Below are 12,867 nucleotides of genomic sequence, written 5' to 3'. Positions count from 1 at the left end.
TTATTTCTTTATAACTTTCGGAACTTAAATCCCTCTTCTACCCCCTACCAACCTCCATTCCTCCCGCTTTCAGGCTTCTTAATATACATAATTTATTTCTCCTGCAGCTAGTGATTGTTAATGATTTGCACATCGTAAGATTTATATCAGACCTGCTATAGTTTTAAAGTTTCGGTAGTTCCCTTCGATGTAAATCATAAATTTATTCCAATCGTTAATAAACTTTGTATTCTTTTGGTTTCTGGTTTTTTGTGTCATTTTTGCAAAATTAACAAATTCAAATAGTTTTGTTTGCCATTCTCTAATTGATAGGGTATTTTGATTCTTCCAGTTTTGGGCAATTAATAATCTGGCGGCAGTTGTGGCATACTGAAATTGTACCTTATCCTTAGCCAGTGTGGTGTAGTGGTTAAGAGCGGTAGTCACGTAATCTGGGTAACCGGGTTCGTGTCTCCGCTCCTCCACATGCAGCTGCTGGGTGATCTTGGGTCAGTCACACTTCTCTGAAGTCTCTCAGCCTCACTCACCTCACAGAGTGTTTGTTGTGGGGGAGGAAGGGAAAGGAGATTGTTAGCCGCTTTGAGACTCCTGAAGGGGAGTGAAAGGCGGGATATCAAATCCAAACTCTTCTTCTTCTTCTTCTTCTTTTTTGATTTCGTCCCCGACTATTCCTAGTAGGAATGCTTCCGGTCTTTTAGGAAATGTATATTTGAATATATATTTTTTGTTCGGTTTCACTTCTTAGCTTTATGGATAAATTAACCTCTATTAGGTTTCATTTCCCTCACGTCCTTCTTCCCAGCATGCTTTGCTGCCCCATCTTCTCACAGACAAATACCCTGCGTCCTGTAGTTGAAATTTACTCATTTTCCAATGTATAACTCAATAAATTAATCCCAAATTGTATTTTGCTTGGTTTCACTTATTAGCTTTATTGGTAAATTACCCTTTATTAGGTTTCATTTCCCTCACGTCCTTCTTCCCAGCATGCTTTGCTGCCCCTTCTTCTCACAAACATGGATCCAGCTTCCTATAACTGAAATTTACCCATTTTCCAATATATAACTGAATAAATAAATCTGAAAGTGTCTTTTGTTAGGTTTCACTTATTAGCTTTAATGATAAATTATGCTTTGTTAAGTTTCATTTCATTTCCCTCATGTCCTTCCTCCCAGCATGCTTTGCTGCCCCTTCTTCTCACAAACAAGGATCCTGTGTCCTATCATTTTATTTTTCTCTAAACGTATTTGGATTCTTCCATATAAACTTCAGGGAGAAAGAGAGAAGGCTTTTCCTCACAGCCTTTCCCTCGCCCTTCCCAGGCTGCACTGCGCAACCTTCCTCCTGGCCTGCTAATAAACTGATAATAACCAATTATTATACTAATAAACCCGCATAACCCAGGAAGTCGCAAAGAGACCTCGTCCTTTTCCTCATTCCCTTGGAGGCACCTAGGACGGCTTCCCCCTTTTCCCGACGAGCAGCCTCCAGGAAACAAGATCCCACCACCATGTATCCCGTTGACAGTACTGAGGATGGCATTTCTCAGCATTCTTCATTTATTCATTTTTATTTATTCCTATTTATTCCTTTATTTATTTATGTACTGGATCTATATACCGCTCTCTCCCTGGAGGTCTCAGGGCGGTTCAGAGAGCAAAATCAAAATATAAAATCACAATATATATAATCAAAATAGAAACAACAACCCAATCACAGCCTCTGCCCTCCCCCCACATTTTAAAAGGGCTTAGGATGCCTGGGATTCAAGGCTGGGACTCCTTCATCTGGCTGTTGTCCATCCCTGACTGTCCCACCTCTTCTTAAAAACCTCCAATGAATCATAGAATGGGAGACTTGGAAAGGGACCCCAAGGTCCTCTAGTCCAGCCCTCTGCAACGCTAAAGCATCCCTAAGAGATGGCCATCCCACCTCTGCTTCAAAGCCTCCCAGGAAGGAGAGTCCATGGTCGGATCCAGCTCCTTCTTTGGTCCTTGGGAGCAAAGTTCAGGCCAAACTTCCAACTCCCAAACACACCCCTTGACTTCTGCCCATCCTGTTTTTCTCCAGCTCTGCACCTGCCGCTTGAGCCATTCAAGACTTCAGAAAGTTTTTGTGATGAAACTTATTCCACTTGGAATAATCAAAATTATAGTCATCTCATCTTCTGAAAGCTCAGGAGATATTTCGGGAGATTGCATGAGCCTCGGAAAGCAACATGACAATATTAATTGCACTGTGTCTGGGAAAGAAAAAGTTGGTGCAGAGAATATTTCCTGTGTTGGAGACAGGCTGAGTGAAGATGCAGAGCTGGCGAAAGAGGGGTGTGCCTGCCTTGTGCTTCCTAGCTCAGAAGGTATAGTTGAAAACCACCCAGATTGGGAAAGCCCACCCAGGTTGGTCTTGCAAGAGTCTTTGGGTTCTTCTGCTTTGTGTCTTTAGCAGGTAAGAGGAGGAGGAGGCAGAGCCAGAATGAGATCCCTGCTCCTTCTGTTGCTGCTTCTGCTGCTCATGATGCCCTTTGGAGGCTGCGGGAACCACAAGGCGAAATGCCCCTTGAATCTGGTCAGGGATGAAATGGATGCTCGCAATTACTACCGGCCTGGACACTTTCTCATCAGTGGGATCATATCTCCAAAACGCTTTTATAAGGAAACTCCATACGTCTTTTCTCAGACACCCTTGGCCAGGAATGCGAGGTATGTAAAATCATATGTGGGTGGGTTTCATGGTCCTCTAGTCCTTGTAATGGTTCCTATTTATCAAGGAAAGAGCCCCTTTCTCAGGGCTGGGGAGCCAAGGCTGTCCTCATGTTGCAGGTCTACCCTGCCCTGACCATTGGTCTTGCTGGCTGGGCTGATGGGAGCTGGGGGTCCACTAAAAGATTCCACCCAAACCTCTCCCATTTCCTTGTTCCCTGGGTCTCCCTTAGTGAAACACTCTCCTACCTATGGATGCACTGAATTTCCCCACCTGCAGGATGCCATGAAACTCAGGCAATTCAACCTTTGAGCTCTGGAAATTGCCTGAGTTTCATGGCATCCTGCAGGTGGGGAAATTCAGTGCAAACTTTTGAACCCTGACCAGATTCAGTGGCATTCTTGCATTCTTCTATTATATCCTTATGATGATATAATATTATAAATGACCATCAACAAATTGTCGTTAAAGAATGCTATAGTTTTAAAAATGGATTTTTTAAATCCTACAGATTAACGTTTGGTGGATGGAGAGCAGGAAATATGTGCTTTAATTAAAATGATAAATAAAATAATAGGAGTCAGGAGACTTCCTTGTTAGTGGAGTCTAAAATGTGAAAAGGAATTATTCCTTTTCTTCACACACACACACACACACACACACACACACACACACACACAACTGGTCTCATTTCTAACTAGAGATCTCCAAATTTTTATTGTATACTAGGCTGTAAATGGTTTGATATTAATGCAATAGGATTAATCAATGCACACTAATCTTTTTGGATCATATAATGTCCCCACCCCAATTCGTATGGATGCCAGTTTCACTCTTTTTAAAGGATTCATTTATTGCAGGGACGTAAGGAGGATCTACCGGTACATGTTGTCTTTCCTGTTCACCATCCAAGAGATCAACCAGGATCTCAGGCTCTTACCCAACATCACCCTGGGCTACAGCCTCTATGAGAACCATTTCGATGCAAGGATGACTTCGGACGCCATGCTAGAGCTGCTTGCAGGCAGTGGATGCAATATTCCCAATTATCACTGTGGAGAACAGAATCACCTGCTGGCTGTTCTTGAAAGAAGCAACACTATCATCTCAAGAGTGATTTCAGCCTTGTCAGGCATCTACAAAATCCCACAGGTAAGTAGTGGGAGAGCATGGAGGGACAGAGAATTTCAACTGCGTAAAATTCTATTTTCTCTTTGGAGGGGTCAAGTGGGGATATTTTTCAAAATGGGAAAATCCTGAGCTATGGATCCAACATCCCTTTTTCAAAAGTGAGCCTTCACCAACTTGACACCTCCAGATGTTTCAGACTACAACTCCCATCAGCCTCAGCTAGCAGAGATTTAGATAGATCTCAGTCATTTCATGTGATTAAATGCCCGTTATGCTGAAAGTAAAATAAATTGGTGATCTTTTGCTTTCCTTGCTAGATCAGTTATGGCTTCACTGCCCAGGTTCTCGAAGGTAAAACCCTGTTCCCTTTTGTCTACCGGATGACTCCCAAAGAGGAAAGTCAATACCAGGGGATTGTTGAATTGCTCCTGTATTTCGAATGGACGTGGATTGGCCTCTGCACTCCAGACAATGACGATGGAGAAAGATTTGAGAGCGCTGTGAAACCTCTGATGCTCAGCAAAGGGATCTGCATTGCTTTATCAAAAAGAGTACCAGAAAATGATCTAAATCAATTTATCAGGCCTGGGGAACCTTTTTTCCTATGGAGACAAGTTGGTGTATTTGTTTACTATGCAACCAATGCACTGGGCATCATTCTACTCCTGGCAATAAACAGGCAATATGAGAAGGAAATAGGGGCAAAAGTCTGGATCACAACAGCTTTTCTAGAAATCAGAACTGACTTTAACATACCTCCAAATATATTCCAGTGCCTCCATGGTTCTCTGTCCTTTGCAATTCAGACCAGAATAAGGAGCAGCAAAGGTGACAACTATAATTCGCTGTCCAATCTTGTGGATCCTTTGGATGAACCATTTCAGTGTTCATATTCAAAGCATTTGTTGTCCGTGAAAGGCAGGATAAGATGCAGAGAGGAGGAGAAACTGGAGTCGTTGCCCCAAGCGGAGCGTGAGGGAACCCTGTCTCAAGACAGCTTTGGCACTTACATCCATGTTCAGGCTGTGGCTCAGTCCTTGCATGCTTCGATTTCATCTAGGTCCCAGAGGAGGCTGATGGTGGAGGAAGGAGAGCAATGGGGACACGCAAGGCTACAGCCGTGGCAGGTATTTCCTTCCCCGTTTTGCAACCTGCAGTCCACACAGATGCTGATCTTGACTGGGGATAGACCTGCAAAATAACATAGTTACTATTAGTACTAGTAATAGTAGCATACAGCCCAACATTTCTCTGATGAAAATAGAACCATCCCATTCCATAATGATAATCTTACTGTTTATAGCCAGGGCTACTTTCAGAGGGGACTCGCTGGAACTCAGTTTTGGCACCTTTCAGGTGGGTGCCATTGCCATTCTCAGAGGGAGGTGTTCATGGTGAGTTCCAGCACCTTCTTATCTAGAATAGCACTGTTTATACATCTTCTTCAGTTGCCTCAGCACTCTGAACAGCTCCCAAAATAAAGAAATTCATACTAAAATATTGAACATTTAAAAATTCCCTATATCGGATTGGACAGCTTGTGGGTTGGGTAACTCCACATCCGCCAACATTTCTCCAATGTACATAGGGACATTCTAAGGAAAAGTGGGAAATTCCAGGATCAAATGGAAAACTGTCTCTAATCCAGGGATGTCCCTGGAAAATTTGGGCACTTGCAGGCTCTGTAGTAATAGAAATGACTGAATAGGAATTCCAGTCTACATGAGATACACGCAGCCCCAAATCATAAGAGGCTGAAGTGAGTAGGACTGAGATATCCATCTTGGCTTCAAGCTTTCTCAGTGCTGGTGCTTTCCCCTGTCATTCCAGTTTCACCCTTTCTTAAGAGAAATCCGGTGTCTGAATACTTCCAGAGGCAGGCTGTGCTTGGATGAGAACTGGGAGCTACCAGGAGACTTCGATATTATGAACTGGGTGATGTCTCCCAATAAGTCTCATGTCGTTGTGAAAATTGGGAATATAAGGAGAGAGACATCTGCTAGCATAAAGTTCACCATTAACCCAGAAGCTATTGAGTGGCCCAAGAAATTCAACAAGGTAGGGGGAATCACAGAGAGGGGAGGCTAGGAGATCCCAGCTTTCCTTGAACAACTGCTGCAAAATGGCTATATCAGGTTGACCAATGATGTCTTGACCGTCCAATAACAGCTGCAACCGCCACTCCTTCTTTCCACAGCAGCTGAGATAGGAGGGGAATTTGGGGTGCTCACAGAAAGGATAGAGTCCAGAGGTCCTTAGAAAAGACATCATCTATTTCCAAGCCAGACAGAGAATTTAAAAATTCTGGACAGAATCTTCGACAGAAAGGACTATGTAGATAAGAAGAAAAGGGAAAACACCTAGGGGAAAGGGGAAATACCTAGTAAAAGTGAACTATTGGGTTATCATACATGCAGGAGAATGGAAAGCAATTTATTTTAGAAATGATAATTACTAATTTATTGTGGATTTTTTAATTTGTGGAGTAAGCTCACTTGTAGATGTTGCAAACGTTAAACTATTGTACGTGCAGGAATTGAGAAGCGCACAGCTGTTGGTGAAGGATGAGAAGTTAAAAACAAACAAACCCTATTGTAATATAAGGTAATGTTAAGGAATGGCATATGAACTAGAAATAACTAGGACATTCATCAGCAATAAGAGGAAACCTTGCATGCCTCAAGAACAGAGTGAGGAAAACCAATATTTGGAAAAGTCATAATAAATGTGTCTTAATTAGTCGTTGAGAGATTATCAGAATCCTGAACTTTGGGGAAATCACATTTCAGACTCCATTGCCATTTTCTTTGAAGATTTATTAAACAGGGAAGCAGGTAAACGGAGAAGAGGAAAGAGAGTTCTGTGGCGCAAACCTCAGTTGTCCCGAATGAATTATGAAGAACAAGATATTCTGGTCACCCCAATGGTCAGTGGGGGGTTGAAAGGACCCTGATGAGGGGGTCAAAGGCTGCAGTCCAGAGATCCGTTTGAATTCACTCTATGAGTGAGTTACATACAAACAAATATTCCTAACTGTTCCTCTTTGTTGCACCTTCTTGTCTTCCTGGTTAGGCCGTGCCTCGTTCCAGGTGTACAGAAAGATGTCGACCGGGATATGCCAAGGTGGTTCTAGAAGGAAAGCCCATTTGCTGCTATGCTTGTGCTCGGTGTGCGGAAGGGACCTTCTCCGCCCAGGAAGGTGGGTGACGCCAAGGGGGAAGGTATTTCTGGAGAGAGTAAACACAGGTCAGAAATTCAGTCTCACCCACTTTTTGTGAGATTTCTGCAGACATTGGGGAATGATCTCACTACTATGAACATTGCATGGAAGCAACAGAAAACTGCATTTAAAATGTCAAATTAAAGAGCTGTTTCTTCAGGATTAGGCAGGATCCAAAAAAATGCAGTTAACAGAAGTGGAGTGCTCATTGCTACTCAGTTTATCCTAGATCACAATGTTGCTTTACCTATTATAACATTCTTATTTCCTGAGGTCCAACACAGAGTTTTTCAAAATGTAGCAGAGCACAGATCATTAGGGATGTAAGTGATGCTGCAGCCACTCTTTTTCCTCTTCCTCAGATGCAGAACATTGCACCAAATGCTCAGAAGATCACCATTCAAACAAGGACAGAGATCAATGTGTCCCCAAGATCACCACCTTCCTGGCTTATGAAGAATATTTGGGAATGGTGTTAGTTTCCGTTGCCCTCTTCTTATCTATAATGGCAGGCATTGTTATGGGAATCTTCATTAAATACAAGGAAACTCCCATAGTCAAAGCCAACAACCGGGACCTCTCCTACATCCTGCTCGTCTCCCTCCTGCTTTCCTTTTTGTCCTCCTTCCTCTTCTTCGGGCGCCCAAGGAAAGAGACCTGCCTTCTCCGACAAACGGCCTTCAGCATCATCTTCTCAGTTGCTGTTTCTTCTGTCTTGGCAAAGACCATCACGGTGGTGCTGGCCTTCCTGGCCACAAAGCCCGGGAACAGGATGAGGAAATGGCTGGGCAAGAGTCTGGCCAACTCCATTGTCATGTCCTGTTCTGGGGGGCAAGTTCTCATCTGCACCATCTGGCTGGGCTCTTCTCCCCCATTCCCAGAGCCCGACATGCGCTCCCAGGTGGAAGAGATCATCCTGCAATGCAACGAAGGGTCTGTGGCCATGTTCTACGTTGCCCTCGGCTACCTGGGCTTCTTGGCTGCCACCTGCTTCACGGTGGCTTTCCTAGCCAGGAAGCTGCCCAGCTCCTTCAACGAAGCCAAGCTGATCACCTTCAGCATGCTGGTCTTCTGCAGTGTTTGGGTGTCTTTTGTGCCCACCTACCTGAGCACCAAGGGCAGGTACATGGTGGCCGTGCAGATCTTCTCTATGTTGGCCTCCAGTGCTGGGCTTCTGGGCTGCATCTTCCTTCCCAAGTGCTACATTATTGTGCTAAGGTCTGATCTTAATACAAAGGAGCACCTGACAACCAGAAATTAAAGGGACATCTGATTCTTAAAACATTCCATGTTCCTGACGTCCAGAAGTGCCTAAAAGAAACACACTTGATCATCTATGTTGCTCCTTCTCCACCTCTGAAAGAGATTGTGTTCCTTCTTAGCCCAGGTTTTTTGTAGTCCTGTTCACATGAACTGTAAGATGGGAGGAAATGTTTTGCTACCTTGCTTTGCCAAGGATTACAATGAGTCCTGGTGTACTGCCCATAGTTTGTAAACTATTATCTTTTAATAATTTTTTGTTTTGGGAACTTATATTTATCTCACAACAAGATAGTCTAGAGGGAGATAGGAGTTAGGTTTTTTGGTCTGTTTGCTTTGCTATTAACCATATCAATTCCGATATTCAACAATACTTTCTAGTTATGTCATTTCTAGATATTTAAATACCTGTGCTCCATTTTCTACCGGTATACTGAATCATTCAGAAGTTCACTTCACATCATTTCATTCTCAAAGACTTTGTATATTAATAAATTGAGAAATTCATTTAAGTTCTCTTCCGTAGTCTGCTGGTTTAATTTCTGTATTGTGTAAGCTCTGCTCCCTGTTCCAAAGAGTAGCAACTGACCTTAGCCAAGCCTTGACTGGAGTACAATGAATTTTATTGCGATGTCCAGAATATGACACATTGTGCCCTGATGTTGAGTGGATCACCAGATTACGAGTGAGCCAGCAACAAGTTTAGCATTGGAGGGAATCAATGAGACGATGCCAGATAGTTGTATTCCCTGCCTGCCAAACCCTTTAAGAGGAGGCATCTTATGCTCAGTCAGGAAGGAAGAGCGAGAGGCCTCCTCCTCCAACTCTGGTTCCTCCCATTCAGATCCTCCTCCTCCTACTCAGGTTCCTCCCATTCAGGTCCCCATTTATAGAGCAAAACCAAGATCAGATGGGAAGTGAAAATAATTGACAGAACAGCCACTGGTAAAGCATTTAGATTCATTAGCTATGATTGCATCCTACTTAGACTTTCACCTCTCCAGACTAGTGGAAAGCTTGTGGTTCAAGGACCCAATCCCCCCCAAAGTGGAATGAATGCACAAGGACATGTGATATAAGGTTAATGGGCAAGAAAAGGCCACAACTTTATTGATTACAGCAAGTGAAAAGGTATTGGCTTAGGCATTGGATTACATCAGCTGACTCCACCCCCTCAGAGAGGGGTGAATCTGAAACAAGGGGGGTTTATTCACCAGTAGGTGGAGCCTGTTGATGCTAATCCAAATATAGGCTCTCCCCCGATGTCACCGAGGGTCGTGCCATGGCCTCCTGCCAAGCAGGCATTGGACAGAATACACGACCGCCAGATTCCTTTAACGGAATACCCAAAAATTGAAGGCATAGGCGATGGCCACACCTAGCCCTTCGACACCACAACACATTATTCCAATGCCTAACCTACCCACCAATACCACGAAGGTTGTGACGATTGCTACGAGGTAGGCGAAAAAACAAAAAAGCCTAATGCCAAATGGAAAAATTCCTACCAGGCCCCCCGGACAACCAGGGCGACCAACCTAAGGTCCATAGCAAGGCCAAGGAAAATGAAGACCCTGAGCTCAAAGGGAGTGGAGGGTGGGTGAATCGCGACGGGACGGGGAAGAGTGAGGCCGAGGAGGGGCTGGCGCCACAGCATTTAGGCTGCTGTACAGCCCCCTCGGAGGCACCTGGTTGGGTGCCTGCCGATGGGCGTGGGCGCCAGCCAGGTGAGTGGGAGGCAGGGGGCTAATGCCCCCCACTAGAGGCGGAGCTCAGGCTCCCGCCCACAACCACTCCCCTCTCTTCCAGGAGGAGAGTCTTTACTAAACACTTATTCTTATAGCAATTCAACCTGTAGCAATGCAATGAAGGCTCCTATATAAATTTAATAATTAAGGTCCCAAGAAAGCTGACTGGGTTATTTATGTATGCAGCCACAGCAGCTAGAACTTTATATGCAGAGAAATGGAAAGAGGGAGGGTTGGCTTATGAAACCGGGGGAATATGCTGAAATGGTGAAATTACCTGCTATACTAAGAGGACATGAGGATGAATCTTTTCAGGAAGAATGGAGACCATTGATATTTGTCAAACTATCATCCATACATGAAGTCAAAGGCAGGATTTGAAATATAAGCAGTGGATGACTGAAATACGACATTGGGGCTTCGATAATAAAAACATGTTTTTTAAAACATCTGATAAAAAGAAGTAATAAAAACCAACATAGAGAAGGGGGGGTGGGGAGTCAAGAAGAAATTGGGGGGGTGTTGTTTTGTTTTAAGCTGTATGCGAAGACAAGTGATTGGAATATCTGCGGAGACTTAATTATTATTATTATTATTATTATTTTAATGTAGTAAAGGAAGCATTCACCCAGATTCTTAGGAAGTTGGGGTAATTTGATTCTGTTTTATTGTTTTAACTTTTGGAAGGCCTCCTCCTCCAGCTCTGGTTCCTCCCATTCAGGTCCCCATTTATAGAGCAAAACCAAGATCAGATGGGCAAGTGAAAATAGTTGACAGAACAGCCATGGATGAAGCATTTAGAATAGGTTAATTAGCCAAGATTGCACCCTACTTAAACTTTCAACACTTCAAATTGGTGGAAACTCTCATTCTTATTACGATTCAACCTGTAGAATTCCAATGAAGGGTGCAATATAAAATTAATAAATAAAGGTCCTAGGAAAGCTGACTAGTTTATGTATGTGTGCAACCACAGCAGCTAGAGCTTTATATGCACAGAAATGGAAAGAGTTCCCCACCAAGGAGGAATGGCTTATGAAACTGGGGGAAAATGCTGAAATGGTGAAATTACCTGCTAAAATTACCATCCAAAATGACCATCCAAAATGATGGATTGTTCAAGGAAGAATGGAGACCATGGATATATTATCTGTCAAACCATCATCCATACATGAAGTCAAAGGCAGAGGATTATTGAAATACGGCATGGGGGCTTACATAATAAAGGCATATATATTTTAAAACATCTGATAAAAAGGAGTAATAAAAACAAACATCGAGGAAGGAGAGGTGGGGAGTCAAGAAGAAATTATGTATTTATTTTTACAAATTGTATAAGAAGAAAAGTGTTTTGAAATATCTATGGTGACTTTATTAAATTTAATTTTTTTTAAAATATATTTTTATTAAGGAGCCATCCAGATTCTTAGGAAGTTGAGGTAATATGAGTCTGTTTTATTATTTTAACTTTTTGTATGTTCTGAAGTAAGTTTGTAAACTTTTTATGATTGTCCTGCCTTATCTTTATGTAAAGCGCTTTGGGAGTTATTGGCCTAACCGTGCGATACGTGGATTTTATGAAACAAATGAAATGAGTAAGTAAGTAAGTAAGGAGTAAATACTAATAAATAAATGGATAAAGAATAATAAAACTGCTAGAATGCTAGCCTGGTGCAACGGGCTTGGCGCCTCAATGTGCCTGCTCTTTCTTACATATATTGCCCCCACCTCACTAAACCACCCTTGAAACCAATGCTAACTATCCCAGAGTATTCTTTGGGGGACCTAGGTGTGGGGGATAACCAGTGAGCTGGAGTCTCAAGCAGATGTTTTTAAAATAACAATAAAGATTTATTTTAAAGCCAGGTAGTATAAGACAAGTGGAGAAACTTAGGTTACTTCAGTAATAATACGCTAGTTCACTTCAATTCGTTTTCACAGGTTTCAGCTTTATAGTTTGGTTCCTTTCTAAGGCGGTACTTCCCTTCAGTTAAAGGTAAAGGGACCCCTAACAGTTAAGTCCAGTCGCGGACGACTCTGGGGTTGCGGCACTCATCTCGCTTTATTGGCCGAGGGAGCCAGCGTTTGTCCGCAGGTCATGTGGCCAGCATGTCTGGGTCATGTGGCCAGCATGACTAAGCCGCTTCTGGCGAACCAGAGCAGCGCACGGAAACGCCATTTACCTTCCCACTGGAGCAGTACCTATTTATCTACTTGCACTTTGATGTTCTTTCAAACTGCTAGGTTGGCAGGAGCAGGGACCGAGCAACGGGAGCTCACTCTGTCGCGGGGATTCGAACCACCGACCTAGGCAAGCCCTAGGCTCTTTGGTTTAGACCACAGCACCACCCGCGTCCCTCTTTTCCTTCAGTTACCCACCCCTTTAACAAATCCAGCTCCTGAGGGACTTTCAGTAGCAGTCTTAAGGGTTCACCACACACATCCTTCCTTCACTGGGTTTTGGAAGTCTCTTCTTTCCTCAGAAGAGTTTCTCCCCTCCAGACGAGTGTGAGACCTAAGTAGACCTCAGCTCCTACTTCTGTCTCAGCCTCAGTCTCCCAGCAAGATCTGGTCCTATTACTCCCACAGGACACTACACTCAGATACTACACTCAGTCCTTCACTGTACAGTGGAGTGGACATTTTCTCCAGAACCAGCTCTGCCTCCTCAACACTCTTTGTATATCAACCTGACTCCTATCCTATCTCCCTACCTAACTCCCAACCTCCTTCCTCAACCAGCTCAACTCAACCAACCACACCACCCTCAACAGCCCAACTCCCTGTCTCCCTCCAACGCCTCTCTCT

At 43.5% G+C, this 12,867-nt stretch overlaps 1 protein-coding gene and 1 long non-coding RNA gene across 5 annotated transcripts in view; one reads left to right on the top strand and one right to left on the bottom strand.

Annotated features, from left to right (window-relative positions):
- The window catches only part of LOC310697595, a 99,532-nt gene that overhangs the window by 52,704 nt on the left and 33,961 nt on the right, over positions 1-12,867 (bottom strand). The window contains exon 1 of one of the 4 annotated variants that reach the window (XR_014521074.1): positions 1,421-2,442. The exons of the other annotated variants lie outside the window; for them this stretch is intronic. This is a non-coding gene — a long non-coding RNA (uncharacterized lncRNA). Of the gene's footprint in view, positions 1-1,420; positions 2,443-12,867 lie in introns of those variants that run through there. 4 annotated transcript variants of the gene reach the window in all.
- LOC310697567 (vomeronasal type-2 receptor 26-like) lies at positions 2,466-8,321 on the top strand. The gene is made up of 6 exons (XM_083484296.1): positions 2,466-2,699; positions 3,561-3,852; positions 4,149-4,958; positions 5,662-5,889; positions 6,904-7,030; positions 7,414-8,321. The coding sequence occupies exons 1-6, from the start codon at positions 2,473-2,475 to the stop codon at positions 8,310-8,312; spliced, it is 2,583 nt and encodes an 860-aa protein (XP_083340422.1). The 5' UTR covers positions 2,466-2,472; the 3' UTR covers positions 8,313-8,321.

The sequence above is a fragment of the Podarcis liolepis genome, assembly GCF_965112155.1.
Source record: "Podarcis liolepis genome assembly, chromosome: 18".
Lineage (NCBI taxonomy): Eukaryota > Metazoa > Chordata > Lepidosauria > Squamata > Lacertidae > Podarcis > Podarcis liolepis.
The sequence above is the reverse complement of the archived record's forward strand: the minus strand, read 5'-3'. Positions and strand labels throughout refer to the sequence as shown.

Excerpts from the sequence above, each read along its gene's own strand:
- LOC310697567 (XM_083484296.1), top strand. The coding sequence starts at position 2,473 with ATGAGATCCCTGCTCCTTCTGTTGCTGCTTCTGCTGCTCATGATGCCC. Across the intron at positions 4,959-5,661 it reads CAAGGCTACAGCCGTGGCAG|TTTCACCCTTTCTTAAGAGA; the intron begins GTATTTCCTTCC and ends CTGTCATTCCAG. Across the intron at positions 7,031-7,413 it reads GACCTTCTCCGCCCAGGAAG|ATGCAGAACATTGCACCAAA; the intron begins GTGGGTGACGCC and ends CCTCTTCCTCAG.